At 36.9% G+C, this 18555-nt stretch overlaps 1 protein-coding gene across 2 annotated transcripts in view; it reads left to right on the forward strand.

The window, feature by feature from the left end:
• Window positions 1–18555, forward strand: part of WDR37 (WD repeat domain 37) — a 46680-nt gene that overhangs the window by 12752 nt on the left and 15373 nt on the right. The window contains exons 2-11 of one of the 2 annotated variants that reach the window (XM_063303415.1): window positions 928–1105; window positions 2483–2579; window positions 4076–4171; window positions 4319–4383; window positions 11813–11948; window positions 12127–12198; window positions 13084–13128; window positions 14715–14791; window positions 15632–15869; window positions 17138–17279. In XM_063303415.1, the coding sequence (XP_063159485.1) occupies window positions 968–1105; window positions 2483–2579; window positions 4076–4171; window positions 4319–4383; window positions 11813–11948; window positions 12127–12198; window positions 13084–13128; window positions 14715–14791; window positions 15632–15869; window positions 17138–17279 (1106 nt within the window). In that variant the 5' untranslated portion in view covers window positions 928–967. The remainder of the gene's footprint in view (window positions 1–927; window positions 1106–2482; window positions 2580–4075; window positions 4172–4318; window positions 4384–11812; window positions 11949–12126; window positions 12199–13083; window positions 13129–14714; window positions 14792–15631; window positions 15870–17137; window positions 17280–18555) is intronic. The other variant, XM_063303416.1, reaches the window with a different exon arrangement.

Here is an 18555-nt window from a genome sequence, read left to right on the forward strand (position 1 = left end):
GGTCCTTGCTTAATAGGGTCATATATAGTGTTAGATTCGAATAGGGGGCTGTTCACTTGACACAGCAAAAACGTCGTACAATTTGATGGTTTAAGGGAGCCAAATTGTTCATGCATGAGTGAGAGAAGTTGAAGTGTTCTGTCAGGTAATTTAGATAGTTTAATTGAAATTCATTTATGGAATTAAATTTTAAAATGCATAACAGTGACTTAATAGAGGAAAGTATTACAAAATTAATAAATCCATTTCATGGTATCAGTAGGATTAACTGCTGAAAACTTTTTGGGAAGTTTATATCTGTAGCACGGTTTATGGTCATGGCACTTGACATAGAATGGATTTGACGGGAATGGCTGCGTTTACTAAATTGTTGCCATTTAGAATAATGGGGTGGGGTAATTGAGAAATTGCTTTAGAGGGATTTTATTGGAATTTTATTATATATTTATTGTTTTAGATTGTAAACCGCCCGGAGTCCCTCCAGTCGGAGGAGATGGGCGGCGACAAATTTGATAAATAAATAAATAAATAAAGAGAGCACCCATTGGACAATTATTTGAATCTAGATAATTTACTTGTCACTGCCCTTCAGCCATCCCCTTCTTAGGTTTCTAACTTTGAATGTATGTCACTGTAGTCCTGTAGAATGTATGTTTTGTCGGAAGCATTTTGGATTTTTCATAGGAAGTGCATCTGGATAATAGTTATAACTCAAAGGGATTTGTAAAAAAATATCGAATGGATTAATAGTTGGCAAGTAATATTAAAAGGTGTGGAGGAAGAATTTTCACTGTCTCATTACTCATTACCTTAACAAGTACCTCAACACAACGGTATCTTTTAGTAGGACTAAATGTTTCCCTTACATTTACTACCTAGAAAAATAGTTCCTTAGAGCAAATTATAATATTTAATACTTGGCTTTAGTTTATCTTTGCAGCTATTGGAAAGTGATTGTTTTGAAGTAATGCCCACAGAAAGTGGAAGCTGTGCCAGCGCTCGCCAAGCAAAGCAGAAACGAAAATCTCACAGTCTTTCTATACGAAGAACCAACAGCTCTGAACAAGAGCGATCGGGATTGCAGAGGGAGATGCTAGAAGGCCAGGTAAACTGGACTGGAAAGTGGGTGTTTGATTTCATTGCTAACTGATCAAAGTAGTTTAATGCCTTGATAATATTCCCTTAAGTACCAAGATTAATTTTGTATCACCCACAAGGCCTTAAAACAAACCTAAAAACCAAATGTCAAGCAGGGCTGAAATTTTCTGCTCTAATGTAGAGGACTACAAGTGTTGAGGGAAAATACTTTTGATACTTGGATATATCTTGGGCTTGCTTCACTCACTGTCATGACAACTGAAAAAAGGATGTTTGAATGTAACTCATTTTCTGGTTGAAGTATGAATTAAGTCTGTAGCAAACAGATAACTCATCCTGAAAATCTGACTCCGCTCTAAAGATCTGAGCTGTTTTGTTTTGGGAGATGGCTGAGTTCTTCTATCTCAGTCTTTTTTTGCCCTTCAATGTATATGACACTTCAGGATATGCAGTGTTTTCCTGCAAGTTTATTCTAGGGAAGTATAGTTTGAATATTTACATTTCAAATGTAATTTTAAAAATTAAGTAGTTATTTTTCACAGTTTTAAATTGTCAACAAAACTTGCAAACAGACTCTTTGTAAAATCTCATCTTCGCTCTAGATCAGTGTTTCTCAACCATGGCAACTTTAAGAGAGGTGGACTTCAACCCCAGCAAGCTTCACTTCCCCAGCAAGCTGGCTAGGGAATTCTGGGAGTTCAACTCCACCTCCCTTAAAGTTGCCATGGTTGAGAAACATTGCTCTAGACTGAACAGTTTGTAAGGGTTACTGCCTGGCTCATCTTGCTATATCTGGTATGTTATGGATTATTCAACTGGAGTAGAAATATTGTGAGGCTGTGCCAAGGATAAATAGTTGTTAGACTGCCTTTGTGCACTGACTATTATTAGTTTAAAACTTCAGATATTTAAAATGAGAGTAACTTTCCATCATGTAATACTAAAGGCACAGCCTACTGTTTTAAGCATTAGAAATTTGCCATTTCTGAGGCATATAGTTTGCTCTCTTTTATCTGAAATGAAGTTATTTCATCATCATCAGATATAAAATCTAATTCTGTTCCTTTCTAGGTTTACTGAAATCCTTTTTGTGTGTCTTTGAGAAGGTTTTGTTTGTAGACTCATCATTCACATAGTTTCCCTTTCTTCAAGTCATTGTCTACATGCGAATTGCTGATAACTAACTTTGGACAACTCTGTTGTGTGAGAAAAGTATGGTTTCAGAAAAAGTGCAAATAGATTTGTGGATAGAAGGATGGTTTCAGTTTCAAATCTCTGCTTTGAAATAATGGAAATAGCAGGCTTTGCATAAAGGGCCAGTTGCAGGAAAAGAACAGAGTCCTGGAAAATTCTCACTTAACTTTGGTATTTTTATCTTTCCTAGGATTCAAAGCTTCCATCATCTGTTAGAAATACACTTCTGGAGCTTTTTGGTCAAATAGAAAGAGAATTTGAGAACCTCTACATTGAGAATCTTGAATGTGAGTTTATGTTTGTGCAATTTTGGGGGAAAAATATGAAGTTGAAATAAGGTGCTGATTAAAAAATGCTAGATGCAAGACTGCAATTCTGGATCTCTGTTCCCATAAATTATACTATCAACCCCATGTGAACTCTGGTTAGTTAAATTTTTCAAGTTACCTGAAATAGAATCCTATGTACTTACTTGAGATCTCTTTATTAAAACTGATTAAATCTGGGATAGATAGCCTGGTGCACATTGGCTCATTTGCCCTAAAATTCCCATAATCCATTCCATTGGCTATATTAGCTGGAATTGATGGAATTCATAATCCAAAATTTCAATTGCCTGTACATTTGATCCCTCTTAATTTGAAGCTTACGGGGATCACCATTCAGATATGTTAGTTTTTGTATCTGTACTGTAGTGCTATTCCATTTTTTAAAAGCTAGGTATCCTAAATTCTTGATTCTAGTAAGCAGTGATTATGAGTCTCTGCTTTAAATAGCAGTTATATTTTGTCTTCTGTACCAGGTTTGGTCAGGAGGTAGCACAGAAATGGTAATAAGAGATGAGGAATACTTTATTTCTCAAATAAGCCATCTATGGAAGTTATCCTCATATTGCCTTCAGGAATATATGAGAAAGGGAGCATCCTAGTCTCCCTTATCTCGCTAGCTGCATCCTAAGACTATTGTCCACTGGTAGAAGGTTTGAAGGAGGAGCTTGCTCCCATAGGTTTTCTAACTAGTTCAGGAACCCTGTGTGATTTGATTTTCACCTTGGGGAAGAGCCTCCCTGTATTCATCCAAACATTGATTCCCCCTTCAGGCATTCTATTTGGCTTAGGAGTCAAGATCAGAGACCATGGCTCTTGGGGGCCAGCATGTATAGCCTAATTCCCCCTCCCTTGGTCTTAGAGTGCATGGGGGATCATTTTACAGAGCTATTGTGTGTGTGTATGCGTGTGTTATGTAAATAGGGTCTGGGCATATCTACAAACTTCTTGATACATTTGTAAATCCTCCAGTTGAGGAATTACAGAGGCTCTTATTCGTTACTTGTGTTTATTAATATAAGTTTCTGTTTGCAGATATCCAGACTGGATACTGAATACGTTGTGTTTATTCTTTCCAGTTTGGAATGGAACTACATACAGAGACAAGTTATTTGGCAAGCAGTGGCTTTTTGAGTCTGGAGGGGAGATACCAAGCCTTTCCTTCCTGAATTTTCATTTAGCTTTACTGACGGGTATTTTGCATTCAGCATGAATCTTTTAGAAGCAGTGATTTTAGAACCAAGATCTGGACAGAGCTTCATCCTAGATTTGGAGAATTAATTGCCTTCACATTATGCATCTTTGTAACTATGGTATGCAAAGAAACATGGTAGATGGAAGTTAGAGATTATGATCCTGAACATTATAGCCTTTGAGATAAGGGTTATGTGGTAACTTAAAAACTGTGATTGAATTATTCTTCTTTGCATTGACATTAACTTTTGTGCTACTGATAGTACGCAGAGAGATTGATACACTTAATGAACGCTTAGCAGCTGAAGGCCAAGCCATTGATGGAGCAGAATTGAGCAAGGGGCAGCTGAAAACCAAAGGTAAGAAGAGAGTTGAGAAAAATACTCCTCTCTTAGTTGGCTTTTCATAATTTAGGATGACAATCAGTTAGAAGGATGTTAACAATCAAATGAGGGAATCAAATGCGTTTCAAAACAAACTTTCTTTAAATGTATTTGTTTTGACAGCCAGCCATAGCACCAGTCAGCTCTCTCAGAAATTAAAGACTACTTACAAGGCATCAACTAGCAAGGTATGAAACATGTCGATCCATTTATTGAGCTACCGTATACTTACCAGTTTAGTTTTGGCAACTTTGTATTACCGTCTGTCTACGTGAGCTTGACCCTTTTCAACTTGGTGCCATCTAGATGTGGTCCCATCTCATCTTGCAGAGGTTGGCGGGATTGGTTATAGGAGACAGTGATCAAGATTAGCCAAACTGTTGCCATTTGGTCTTGTCCTTTAGTACAGGTAGTCCTTGCTTAACAACCATTCATTTAGTGACTGTTCGGACTTATGATGGTGCTGAAAAAAACCAACTTATGACCACTCCTCACAGTTACGACCATTGCAGCGTCCCCGTGATCACGATTTTGGTGCTTGGCAAACGGTTCACATTTATGACCATCACAGCATCCTGCGGTCATGTGATCACCATTTTCGGCCTTCCTGGCCGGCTTCTGGCAAGCAAAATCAATGGGAAACTATGTGATTCGCTTAACGACCATGTGGTTTGCTCAACACCCATGGTGATTCACTTAACACCCATGGTGATTCGCTTAAGGACCGCCGCAAAAAAGGTTGTAAAATCAGGTCAGATTCACTTAATGACCAGTTGGCTTAGCAGCCGAAATTGCAGTCCCAGTTGTGGTTGTTAAGCAAGAACTACCTGCATCTCTTGATGGTAGCTATCATTAACCTGATTGATACTCAGAATTATCAAGCATGTATCAGTTGTAAAATACTCTTACCACCTGCAAGTAATTTACATTTATGCAGGAGAGAAAGTTATATAGTAGTATTCTCTTTCATACTTGGAAATTATCCAAACTGTATAGACCAACCCCAACTAGTATCCACTAAGTATGTCAGGACAGCAGTTTTTCAAATTCTTAGAATTTTCTGCAAATTTGGGAGTTGCACTTCCAGGACATCTGGAGAATACCATATTGGGGAAATATGATTATGGGAAGAGGTTTGGTGATGTTTTGAGCAATTTTTAATCTGGTATTCTTGGTGCACAATTTGTAGTATCATTAAATTCTCAATTTTCATTAGCTCAAATAAACAGTTACTTTTTTTGTGTATTTTTACGCTGCCAGATTCAACAGAAATGACTCCTGGCAGTTTACAACATAAAAACAGAGTAAAAGCATAAAAGCTAACACACGAATTCAGTTCTTACAAGTATTTTTTATAAACATTCAAATTATTTCTATTTGGCAATCAATTGTTCACACGGTTATTTTCAATAGAAGAAACCTTGGTCTTTTATCTTTCTGCAGTATTTACTGTCAGTACGCATTTATAGGATAGAAATGCATCTTCTTTTGTATTCTATTAATGTTTTCTTTAATCTATTAAAAAAGAGTGTTCAGTTTCTAGATCATTGTTCCAATAAGTATGTATATTATTAAGTGTGCATTGTAAATTTGCTACTCTTTGAAAGCAAGTGCTGAATACCTATCTCTTCTTACTTGCTATGTAGCGCTCAGATTCTTTCCCAGGCAGATCAGGTGGACCTCGCAAATTCCACGTGGGAAGCTGGGAAATATGGGGTGGCGACTCCTGGGTAACTGCTTTGCTTCCCAGTGTGCCAATCTGCATGCCCAGCTAAATAGTAGTGAGTGGTGGAACATACAGAATCTCATTTTGACCAATTTTTCTTCATGGATATTGTATCTGTCAACTGGTGCCCACTTGGAGGACTTTCTACTGCTCATGTTTAAGTATTGCTTATATCAATTGTTAACAGAAGCAACGTTTCCTGGTTACCATTTTTATGGTTAGCAATCCTGGAGATTGGGTAGGCTACAATTTTTATCGCCCCAGGCATAGTCTCTGCCTTGGCACAGTGCCTGCACATTATGCCTCCCTTCTTTGTTGCTGCTTAACAATCTCAATTCAGTTATGATTTTAAGAGTACTTTGTTAAAAATACTTGATTAAAAAAGCAGTTACAATTAAAGTGAATATTTTAGTCTAAAAGCATAATTAAAACTATAACATCCCCCCCAAAACTGTATGCAGACAGGACAGCAGTACTATCAAAAGACAGAAATATAACTTAACTAGAAGCCTAGGTAAATAGGAATGTCTTAAGCAGATGCCAAAAACATGGAAGGCCCAGCACATGTTATAATTGAACAGGGAGGAGTTCAATAAATAAATACGTTTATTTTAAATATATAAATTACATATCTTGTTATCTGAGTGTTTAAGTAGCTCTCATGGTACTGATTATCCTTAAGGGAAATGCAAGGTCTGTATATATCCTCCTCATTTGGTCAAGAATGTGAAATGAGTTCACATTTCTCTATCTCTATCCCCAATAGCCTGATGCATATCACAAGGTAGATGTTGGTGGAAAGGCTTTATTTTGAACTTTGGGGGTCCTCTCTAGTTCTACTTCTTTAACAAGTCATAGTGTAGTTCTGTAAATTGCCTGAGCTGTTCATAAAAGAGAATTAGCTTCCTTTGAGATTTCAGAGAGACAGGTAGTCCTCACTTAACAACCATTCGTTTAGTGATGGTTTGGACTTACGATGGTGCTGGAAAAAGTGACTTAAAACCTGTTCTCACACTTTCGACTTTCATAGCATCCCTGCGGTCACATGATCACGATTTGGGCACTTGGCAACTGGTTCGCATTTATGACCATCACAGCATGCCATGGTCATGTGATCTCCATTTTCGACCTTCCCAGCCAGCTTCTGGCAAGCAAAATCAATGGGGAACCACGTGATTTACTTAGCAACTACATGGTTCGCTTAATGACTGCGGTGATTTGCTTAACAATTACTGCAAAAAAGATCATAAAATCGGGTTGGATTCACTTAATGACCACTTTGCTTAGCAACTGAAATTCCAGGCCCAAGTATGGTTGTTAAAAGAGGACTACCTGTAGGAGTATTTCAATGATCTTTTGCTGTAGTATGGTGAAAATGTTTAAAAATAATGCTTTGTAGTAATAGTAGCTTTTATTGACTGCTGTAACAATAACAATAATACAGCCATCCACATTAACCAAATTCACAAAATGTAAGAATAAAATGTGTGGGCTAGGAACCTAAGAATTATGCAACTAATTTCAGGTGTTTGGTGAGGATTTCAGGAACAGTAATTCCTGAAATACATGACAAATTACATTTAAAACTGATTGGAACCTGTAAAGCAGGTAAAGCCAGTAGAGATTGGTTAAGTGTAATTCCTGATCAGATCACCTGATTTTCTGTGGCTCTCAAATCTGGCCCATAAACGTGCTTCTTTAGCCTTTCTTTAAGCATAACTCACTAAAAAATGAAATGAGAAATATGTTCAAAAATTAAGGAGAAGACCTGAGAACTTTGGCTCTACCCATGTAGAGTTACGCTCATGGGGGCTCTCACTTGCTCAGGATTGAAGGTTGGGAAAAGTCCAACCTTCAGTTACCAAGAGGTTGCCTGCCCCTGCTGTAAAAGACTGTGATAAACTCTGTTCTTGGAAGTTCCTCCAAGGAGGATTTTGTCATTTTGGAAGTGCAGATTTGTCTTATTTAAGCACCATGCCATATGGTTGTGATCAAAACACTCATGACTCGTTTTTTTCATTACACGAAAGCCAAAGCAATTGTTACAGGAGTCTGCATCATAACCCTTCCTCTCACATTAACTTGCCAGACTGAAATTGTGAGAAAGACAATTATTCCAAGAAAGTACCTATCAGTGAATTTGCATTTGAAAACTTTGAGCATTTGAAGAGGGAAGTCGCTCCTTTGCGAACCAGGAAACAGTCTAGCTTTTGTCTTCTGCTGCTCACAGTAGCATATTGGAATGCTCTTGGAATGGGTTCACTTGGTTGAGGTTAGCCAATAGCATGTGCAACTGGTTCACCAGCAACTCCTTGACCTTGCTACCTCATGACTGGGGTTCCTCAAGAACACTTTTATTTCTTTAAGGCACATTTTTCCAAGGAGGAAAAATTTAAAAAATCCCATTTCATAGTATAAAATGACAAGGCATTTCTAGACTCTTGTTTATGTACACAAGCTAAGAATTGAAATGGAAATGTTAATAGTAGTGGTTTAAATATGCATATTAGCATGATTTCCTTGCCCTGTTTGCCGAACATAGCTTGGTGACCATGGCACTGGGGCAGCGGCTGGCCCCTTTGTTCCTGTTTTGATTGATGTAGAGTAGAAGGCTTTGATATTGCCCTATTGCTGTTTGTGAAATTTCAAAGAACACTGCTGTTACTGTTTTAAAAGTAAAAGGAAGCCCAAAATATGAAATGGCATTAAAGAGGATATTTGGGGGGAAGAGGGGAATATGCTGCAGCCCCTGAAAATTAAACCAGTCAATCACAGAGGTATAGAAGATTTTCTGAGGAAACTAAAACAATTTTGATAATTCGTTTTATTCCTCTCTATGTCTTACTAAGACTGATAAAGTATGTGAGACCTGTTGTGGTAATATATTCTACTGTTCCACTACTCTTACATAACTCCATTTTGTTTGAAAATGTGTATTAAATTTCAATTGAATTTTAATACTGCCTTGACAGTTTTATGCTTAATTCTACACTATGGTTCAAGTACTAATCCCTTCCTAGTTCTGCAAGAATTAACCTGTTCTTTTTGCAGTGCATCTGTAGTAATTATTGCTTATACTGGCTTGGAAACAATTCTTCTCATTAACAACTAAATTATGGTTCCATCTAGGCCTCATTTCATCATTGTAAAGATTAATAAAGAGGAAAAAGCTAAAAACTACTTATACTGTTGCAGCTTTTTCTAGTCCTTAAATTTCTTTCTTTTCTTCTGAAATTTTAATTGAATATGTTTTATTTTTTAGCCACTGAATATTCCTAAGAATATTTTCAGTAACAAAATTTGATAAATATATTTGCTGTTTGATTATCAGATAATACCTTTTTTAATTTAATTTTTAATTTAATCTAATTTTGGTTTAATTAGGCTTTTATTTTTTTAAAAGAAAATAGTTGATTCTCATTTCTAGGGTGCTTTTAGAATTTTTACATCTTTTTAAAATTAAAATTGCCTACGTACCTGGTCATTTAATTCTTACTGTGGCAATGGTATCTGTTTTAATTTTACACTGCTATTGAAATACTCTTGAAATTCTATATTTCACAATTACTTGAATATTCTGTCATATTAGACAGCCTCAGTTTACCATGAAGTCTGTTAGAGATCCAGAGTTAGTGATATTTAACATAGAGCCATTAAAAGCAGTGCAACAGGTTATGACCTATGGGTTTTAATGTTATTTTCTTACTGCTGTGCTTGGTAAAAAGCCTCAGCAACTTCTACCCAGCTTTCAGAATACAGATTTGGGCTCTGTGGGTCAGAATGGCATAAAACTGGCATGAGAGTTTGACAATGGCTTTGAGAAGACAGGACAATTTTAGTGTTGGAGGAATCAGTTGGATACCCCTCCCCCCATTTTATATTAACTATATCATTGTATGGTAGCACAAAATTTTATCATAAATTTTGAGTGAATAGAAGTATATTCGTTTTTGAAGAACATTAAACTGGAACCCTGAATGGATATGCCAGCAGATGATACAACAAGGATAGTGGTACCATTCAGCACAAACATTTTGGCATGGATTTTTAGAAGGCACACTATTTCATATTTCATAACTAACAGAGCTTTTGGAGTCCTGAAATAGCAATCTGTGCTCCTGTTCTTATTCACCAAGTCTTCACTGATTACCATGATCTAGTCATCTTCCCAACTATAGCCCAAGCAACAATTTCCACACACTCTGGTTTCTTGAGGCCTACACAATAGATCTAAATGGAATGTGAGAGAAGATGATATTATTATATATAGAGTACCCACTGATAGTATAGTACTGAATTATAGGTAATCCTGAATTTGTTCCAGCAGCTGTGGTTGAGATGCTATAGTTTTGGCAGAGTCCCTCTTTTGGGGGAGATGGGCAGTGATGAAATTTGGTAAATAAATAAATAAAATAAATAAATCATCTAAAAGGCATAGCAAAGTTCTTACATGATTTGTTGAAACTCTAAAGGATGGAGAAGTATAAAGGTTAGTTCCAGCCTCAAGATGCCTACCTGGACTGGAGGTATCAGACAACAGGGATGAAAAGAAAGAAGGCATTTTGTATGGAATGAAGCTGATGGTGCTGCTTTTTGACATGCAAGACAAAGGCAGCTCATAAAAGACCACGGGCAGAACCAGTCTTCTCCACTCTGCCTTGGATGGGGAGCGGCTTTGGCCACTTTGCACCTTTCTGTGATGGGGAAGTTGTAGAGCAGCTGAAGAAGTGAGAAGCTGTTCTAGATCCTCCAGATGGATTGACTACAGTGGTGGCTGTACCCAATGTAAGCTGTCCTGAGCCTCTTGTTCTTTGTCAGGCTATTTTTGCAGTTGCTCCTGGTGGGGCAGAGCAGGACTCTTGACAACAGTGTGGAACCTGAGAGCAAGGCCTTGCTTGAGGCCGTGCTGACTGGTGGTTCTTCATTCCTGCTCTTTATGCTGCTGCATCGCTCATGGATCCCCCTTTCTACAACCCAATTATTGCACAAAAATACTTTGGATGGCCACACTAAAGCTGGCTGGGTGACCTCCTTGAGTTATTTATAAAAATAATAAAGGCAGGATAAAAATAAAATAAATACATATTAGTTTAGTTTTCTCCAGGCAGCAAATATTACTTTACTTCTTCCAGTCCAATGACCCAGCACTAACCAAATCCAGTAAACCTGATAGTCTTCCACTACTAACCTTAGTACACAGGCTGAGTATCTTGAGAGTTATGAAAGTGTGAAAGTTTACACTGCTGCTTGCTTTTCCCTCCTAAGTTTTTTTTTGTAGCAGTTCCAACTTGAGTGTTTTCTTCCATCCATCCAAGACATTTAATCAGGTCAAGCAAGTAAAATAAGTCATTCTTGCTTTCATGTTACTCTTATTTTTTTAAATTACTATTACATTGTTTTTGTACTACTTCTTGAAAAGAACATTTCCTTGTCATACAAAAGGAATTGGTCTGCGTTTCCAAGTTAATATGAATACCAATTCATATGGCTCTGCGTTTTGAATTTTTATGCAACTTTTTCATTCTTCCCCTCCTAACTCATTTTTAGCTAGTTGTATTTAATAAGCTGGCTTGTATGGTGCACACAACATATTATAGAAGAAAAAACATGTGCTCTGCAGATTATATCCACTTGTTTTTTCATAAGATGTGAAAAAATCAGAGGAGTTGTCTGCTTTTATGATTCAATTTGGCCAAATTCTACTGTTATGCCTACATAGAATAGCATCCTAGCTTCATTCAGGATAAATTTGGTCCCAGAGAATATGCTAAAGCTTATGCATCCGTTGACTTGGCTACAGTTCAGTGTTTCAGTGGCTCTTATGTTGTGTGTTTGCAAGAGTTTGGGATAATATCTATACCTATCAGATACCTGCCTCTTTTTCTCCATAGATAGTCTCCAGTTTCAAAACAACAACATCCAGAGCAATATGCCAGCTAGTGAAAGAATATATTGGACATCGGGATGGCATTTGGGATGTCAGTGTTACAAAAACTCAACCTATAGTGCTTGGGACAGCATCAGCTGGTAATAATCTTGTCTGTTGTTTCAGCCACATTGTGTTCTCTGTTTCTACTGATTGCATTAGACCGCTTATGTTCCAGGTTTCATTCCCAGATATCTCCCATCCATCCATCCATCCATCCATCCATCCATCCATCCATCCACTGTTTCAATTCCTCAATTCTTTTTTAAATTCTCACAGATCACACTGCTTTGCTGTGGAGCATAGAGACAGGAAAGTGTCTTGTCAAATATGTTGGGCATGCTGGATCAGGTAAGAATCAATCACTATTGGTGAACAAGAATCACAAGGGAAACCTATCTATTATAATGGCATATCTGTTGATTGAGTGGAGTTGGCTCTTCCCAGGACTTGTGGTGAGTGTGCAGTAGGACTGTGGGTGGAAGGTTTAGAAACCTCCTTGTGAGAGCCAGCAGGACCTCACTGGTCCTTTGCGTCCCTCTCTGGATGTGCCATTTCAGTGAGTATGAAAAATAAGTTCAGATGTGAGAGTTGTTAAGAAGACAAGATCAGTCTTTAGAAAAATCTTCATCACATTACAAAGACTGGGTGGCAGAATTCTGTCATGTATCACTTCAGATAGAAGGTGGGGAATACCAGTTTTTTAACAGATTCATGTAAAACGCTCATTGTTTGCAGCGCGGTCTTGTTCCCCGATGCACTCATAATCCCACTTCTGGTTCTTGGCATGATTTTACCTAGGGAGTCGTTCCCCCAGCAGCCTATATATTATTTCTGGAATAGCACTTGATGGATCAGGTAAACTTTTCATTCTGTTGAGATTTTGCTCAGCAGTGCCCTACAAAGTCTCTTTTTCCCTTCAACTGTCATGCTTCTAATCTGATACTAGAAGCACTTGAAGTTCCCTCTTCCAAAAATAGTTTTGATTTTCTTTAAACCTAGCTTTTCCTGTACGATAGTATAAGTAGAGAGACCTAGATTAAACTGGAAATATACAGTAAATGTTAACCAGTAAATGCTAACTTCTCTTGTTCACTGAAAGAACATTAAATGGATTTTCCACCATACCAGAATCCCAGGTGTACCATAAACCTATTCCCACTCAATCTGAAATAAATTAGGTGTTCTTCTAAATTTTTTGGTCTAATATGTGTTTGGTTTTTTTCCTTAACACAGTAAATTCCATAAAGTTCCATCCAACAGAACAGGTGTCTCTTACAGGTATGTCAACAGTGTTTATTCTCCCAAATTATGTTCACTAGATACTTGAGAAGAAACTGCCTCCTGCCTATAGCTTATATATGTACAGGTGGTTTGCATATGGCCACGGGAAGCTGCTTTGTACCAAATCAGGTTATTGCAAATATGGGAGTTCTACGCTTGTGGCTCTGGGACTTGAGGACAACAGCCATCTTTTTTTCCTAGGAACTGATATTTGTAAGCATGTTGTATTTGATCCTGAGGGTAACTCCTTTGTAAAAAAAAGTATTTTTGTCTGTCCTGATTCTCCCATTGTTCACATTTGTTGGTCCAAGCCTAATTCATTGGAAGCTGTGTTTCAAGAGTTGAGACAGAAGTCTTCCTCAGCCTTCCATTACTGTTCAAGCTTTTGTTTAGCTTGTAAGATACTCTACTGTATTGTCTTTCTGGTTTGGTACTGTCCTGCATCACAAACTGTTAAGAGTTACAGTTTTAGATTTATTTATTTTTTATTGTGTTATTTATTTGCTTTCTTCACCTTCTATTTAAATATACTTGCATATGAAAGATTAGACATAATTCTATCAGTTGGATGATTCTTTTGTTGGAGGGGTGTTTAAATAGGACTGGAATGCAGACTTCAAATTTCTTAATTATAGAAAATTATGGTAACTTTTGTGTACTTCTAATACTTACAGGTCGTGCCTGTCTTTTTCTCCTAGACTCAATATTTTTTAGCCCTACTGAAAATGAGAAAATGGAGCTGGGATCTACAGTATTTAATGTGAATGAACTTACTGACATATTTAATAGAGCCATTCTGATGTAATGGTTAGAGTGTTTGGTTAGGTTTGGGGATCTCTCAGCCTAATCTAATTTCCTGCTAATATGAAGAGGTGTAGAATCATGTATAATGTCCTGAGTTCCTGGAGGAAAGCCTGGATATAAATAAATACTTGAATTTAGACTGTAGTGTGACAAGGAGCAGAAGACTACTTCGTTATTATGTGTGATTATTTTGTTGATGCTGACATGTAGATTTTGGGATGACTAAGTACTAAAACATGGAACATTTGAATTTGTTCATGTCATCTAAGTCCTTAGTGATCCTTCCTTATTTATTTATATCAATTTATGTGGTTATCCATCTTATATTATGAAGTCTCAAAATAATGAGCCATTTAATAGAGACTGATCAATTACATTATTTGTTTCATAGTGATTTAGTACTACAACCAGAATGATAAAATCACCATGACCATTGTTCCAAAGCCTTCCTGTTTCTCACACTATTTGCTAGTCTGAATATCATGGCAAAAAGGTTTAATCAATAATCCATACCAAGTCACAAGCTAGCATCATATCATTATTTAAAATATTGGTTTGGGAAAGGGTTCCTTGACCTGATGCCCTCCAACTGTATTGGACTTAACCTCCTGGATTTATGCACCAGATTGGAAAAGATTGCAGGCTGACTTAAAAAGGTTAGAAAGAAAGCAATTAGGAAAGAGGGATCCGCTTACGCTTATTGCTTGTTTCCAGTCCTCTCTTGCTTTGGAGAACTAAAATGTGAATGGTTGTTCATAGATTCTTAATTTGTTCTGCAGCTTCAGGAGACCAGACAGCTCATATTTGGAGGTATATGGTGCAGTTGCCCACCCCTCAACCTACTGCAGACTGCAATGTAAGTCATGATTTCAGGTTCTGGAGGTAGTTTTTATGCTGAACCTATCTCTGCAGATGTATATTGGTATTGGAAAAAATGCATTGTTTTAACTGTTTTGTTCATTTGTATCATTTGGTATGTTGTTGAATGCCTTCTTTAACAAATGGTGGCACGGTGGCATCTGGGTCATAAAGTTCTGAAATCATGGTTAACCCCCAGCATCAGTGGAGACTAACTTGTATGCAACAATATTAAAACCAGGAACAATGAAATCACACCTTTAGTTTTTTCAGCACTTATATTGTTTTTCCGCAGATCTGATGCCCACAGCTAGTTTCCTTGAAGTAGTGCTAGAAGTGCCAATTTCCATGGAAATGCAAAACATAATATAGGGTGGTATATTGTACATTATTTAATAAAAGCTTTATAAACACTATAAAGAAAATAGGCCTAGAATCATTTAGAAGATCATTGTTTTTATCTATGTACTATTGATGTCCCAAAGGTCCAGAGTAGTTTAGAAATTTAAGAATACCATCCCAATAGCAAATAATAGGTCATAAAACAATATTTCATTGCAAATTTCATCTAATAATAAACATTCCTTTCTGCGATTTCTGTTCCCCAGGTACCTACAAACATTATTCTCTATTAAATTCATATCACTGTAGAGGCTCCAGCAGTTTGTCTTTCTGTGTCTCATAATATCCCAAGCACTTTAAGTTCTTCTTTGTCTTCAGAGTCCTTTGTGTTTTCCAGAGGTATTTTTGATGTCAAGAATTAGTTGTACCAACTCTGTTAGAATCCACATTTAATGTGGCAAATTTCATGCAAATTAAATATTTTCAAAATTAACAGCAAATGTCTGGTGAAGATGAAGTTGAGTTCTCTGATAAGGATGAACCTGATGGAGATGGCGATGGCTCTAGTGATTGTCCCACCATCCGAGTTCCTTTGACCTCCCTAAAAAGCCATCAGGGTGTAGTCATAGCAGCTGATTGGCTGGTTGGAGGGAAGCAAGCAGTGACAGCTTCATGGGACAGGACGGCCAACCTGTATGATGTGGAGACATCTGAACTTGTGCACTCTCTGACAGGTATTTTCTTTGGGGAAAGTTTTATCCTTTTTTTTCTTTTTCCTTATGTTGGCTGGTTGCTTTGAGCCACTACTTTTCTGTCTGTGGACCTAGTAATGCAAACTGTTTCCTTGAGAGCAAGGAAGAGTGAATGCTTCCATTTATGACAGTTGTAAGCTTCCAAGATGTCATATGTCATTTTGCTGCTGCTTTGAAGTCAGTCATTTTGCTTATCTTGAATACTCGGGAAACCATATAATCTGAACACGGAAACTTCAAAGAGAAAAATACTGTATTTTCAAGGCTTTACATATTTATTAGGTATTTCTTTTCTTCAGGCTTTAATAACTTACATTGTATAGTCTCAGCAGGTGGTAGCGTTGGGCTGCCTTTGTTAGAGCTGGGAAGCTAAGCAAGGTCAGTCCTGGTTAGTATTTGTATGGAGCACCACCAGGGAACCCTAAGAATATAAACTAAAGTGTCTGTGTGTATAAGAAGAAGAATAAGGCAGTGACAATCCACTTTTGTGTGGTTGTCTCCATATAGTCACCAGGACATGTACTTGACTCAAGAGAGACTACATGAAATAGCAATAGTTCTTTTACTTACATAGATTGTGAATTTATTTATATTTTTGAATGAGATTTTCCTTGCAAAGCAGGAAGAAAAATTGTCATTATTTTTGTCTAGCATTTTTATTTCCAATCCTTATGGTTGTATAGTTATCCTTGTATAGTTACTCTACAATCTTAGTGCACTCTGAGTTTGTCATTAAGGGAGCAATCAAATATTTCCCTTCACTAGATGTAAAAATGCAAAAATGTCTGCCTGATTAAAAAAGATTCTTTGTAATTTTCTTTGTTAAAATTTGGCTCAGTTAAACAATACAGTGAAACTGCTAACCTGCTTAATGCTTTGTTTTAGGATTAACAAAGTAAATAATAGTTGATGCCAAATGTTCTTTTTTTAAAAACAATTTTATTAAAGATTACAAAGAGAAAAAATAAAAACTAATACAGACTACATAAAATATAAGAAGAAAAAAGAAAAAAGTGTGGAAAAGAAAAGGAAAAAGTAACTTTCTCCTTCATCTCAAGTAGAAACAATTTTAGTAACTTACCACCATCTCATAAAATACAACATATGCTCTCTTCATCTCATACCTCATTCTTAACTAAAAACAAAATCCAAAAACCTCATCATTTGTTCCTTATTGGCAAAAATCCAGTAAGAGTTACCAGATATAACTAATTATCTATTTTAACCTTGATCAAACTCTGTGGTTTTAGGACATGACCAAGAACTTACACACTGTTGCACCCATCCCACCCAGCGCCTTGTGGTAACTTCATCACGTGACACAACCTTCCGTCTGTGGGATTTCAGAGACCCGTCTATCCATTCTGTGAACGTCTTTCAGGGCCATACAGAGTAAGTGACAGCTTTGTCCTAGAATTTTTAAGTAGGAATCCTATTTGACTACCCGTGTGGGAAAGCTTTCTATCCTCTGGATTTTTCATGCTAAGTTTTATGCTGAGTCTGTTTTTAGTCTGAGTCTTCTCTTTCCTCCTTTCTGGCCTAATTAAAGCTTTAATAAATGCTGAGGAAAAGTAAGATACATCCATCTTTTAGTTCAGTCAGGTTTGAGAGGTTACATACATTTTCAGTTATTTCTTCTTAAAATACCATGTCTGTAGATAGATCAATCTTATTAGGCTTTGACCAGCAAATAAAACAGAAAAAGGGGGAAAGAAGAGAATTAAAATAAACACAAATGAGCATATACAGGAATCCATCTTAAATGTTACTGTGTCTGTGTTGTATCATGGAATAAGCTGCTTGTGACTGTTTTCAGCATTCTCTCCTGCACGTTGAGTCCTCCTTTAATTGTTCCAGTAAACATTTTATCATTTGTTGTGATACATTTTTCTTTGTCACTCTCTATTTTGTTTATGGGCATTTGTTTATATACCTGTTTGCTTCTGTATATCTTAGCAATTTGCTTTTATAGTGAGAATACTTAATGTAAACCAGTTCTGTGTCTTGCATACTGATTTCCATTGGTACAGTCTTGAAGCGGTGATGTCAACTCTGTTATCTTTGGCAGTGCCATGAAGCTGAACATGTCAGTGGGTACTGTGAAACCTTTTTCTAATAAAATGTTTCTGTTTCAAGGAGTTCTTGGGTTGAAACAAATGCAGAATCTCCCATTCAGTTATTAATTTTTTCTCATAGGAAGTCTGGGGGAGTATGTGAGTATATTCTCCATATCTGTCTGGGATTCACGGTCAAGTAATAGCTTGGTTATTGGCATTCAAAAGTGGCAAAGAACATAGATTTTCCTTGTTAATGTTTCTAGTGTTGGATTGAAATCTGCATTTGCTGATTATAGTTTGTAACATTGATTGTATAAAACAGTTTCTTTCAAAATCTTGGAGCTTACTTTTAAATGGCAAAGAATCCTTCTTGATTTTAAAGGCCTAGGTTAGGAAACATTCATCTACTGATTCTATCTATAGAGAGTTGTGTAGCTAGAATCGGTTGGTTACAGAAATGCCCTTTGATACATGTGGAAGACCTTGTACAGCTTGTGTTATATCATCCCACATGAAAAGTGAAAATCAAATCTTTCTAGATGCTTTTTGAATGCTGCTGCTGTCTAAAAAGTAGAGTTGCATGGTCTTTCCATGGACAAGTGGCCAATTGC

The sequence above is a fragment of the Candoia aspera genome, chromosome 4 (genome assembly GCF_035149785.1).
Source record: "Candoia aspera isolate rCanAsp1 chromosome 4, rCanAsp1.hap2, whole genome shotgun sequence".
Lineage (NCBI taxonomy): Eukaryota > Metazoa > Chordata > Lepidosauria > Squamata > Boidae > Candoia > Candoia aspera.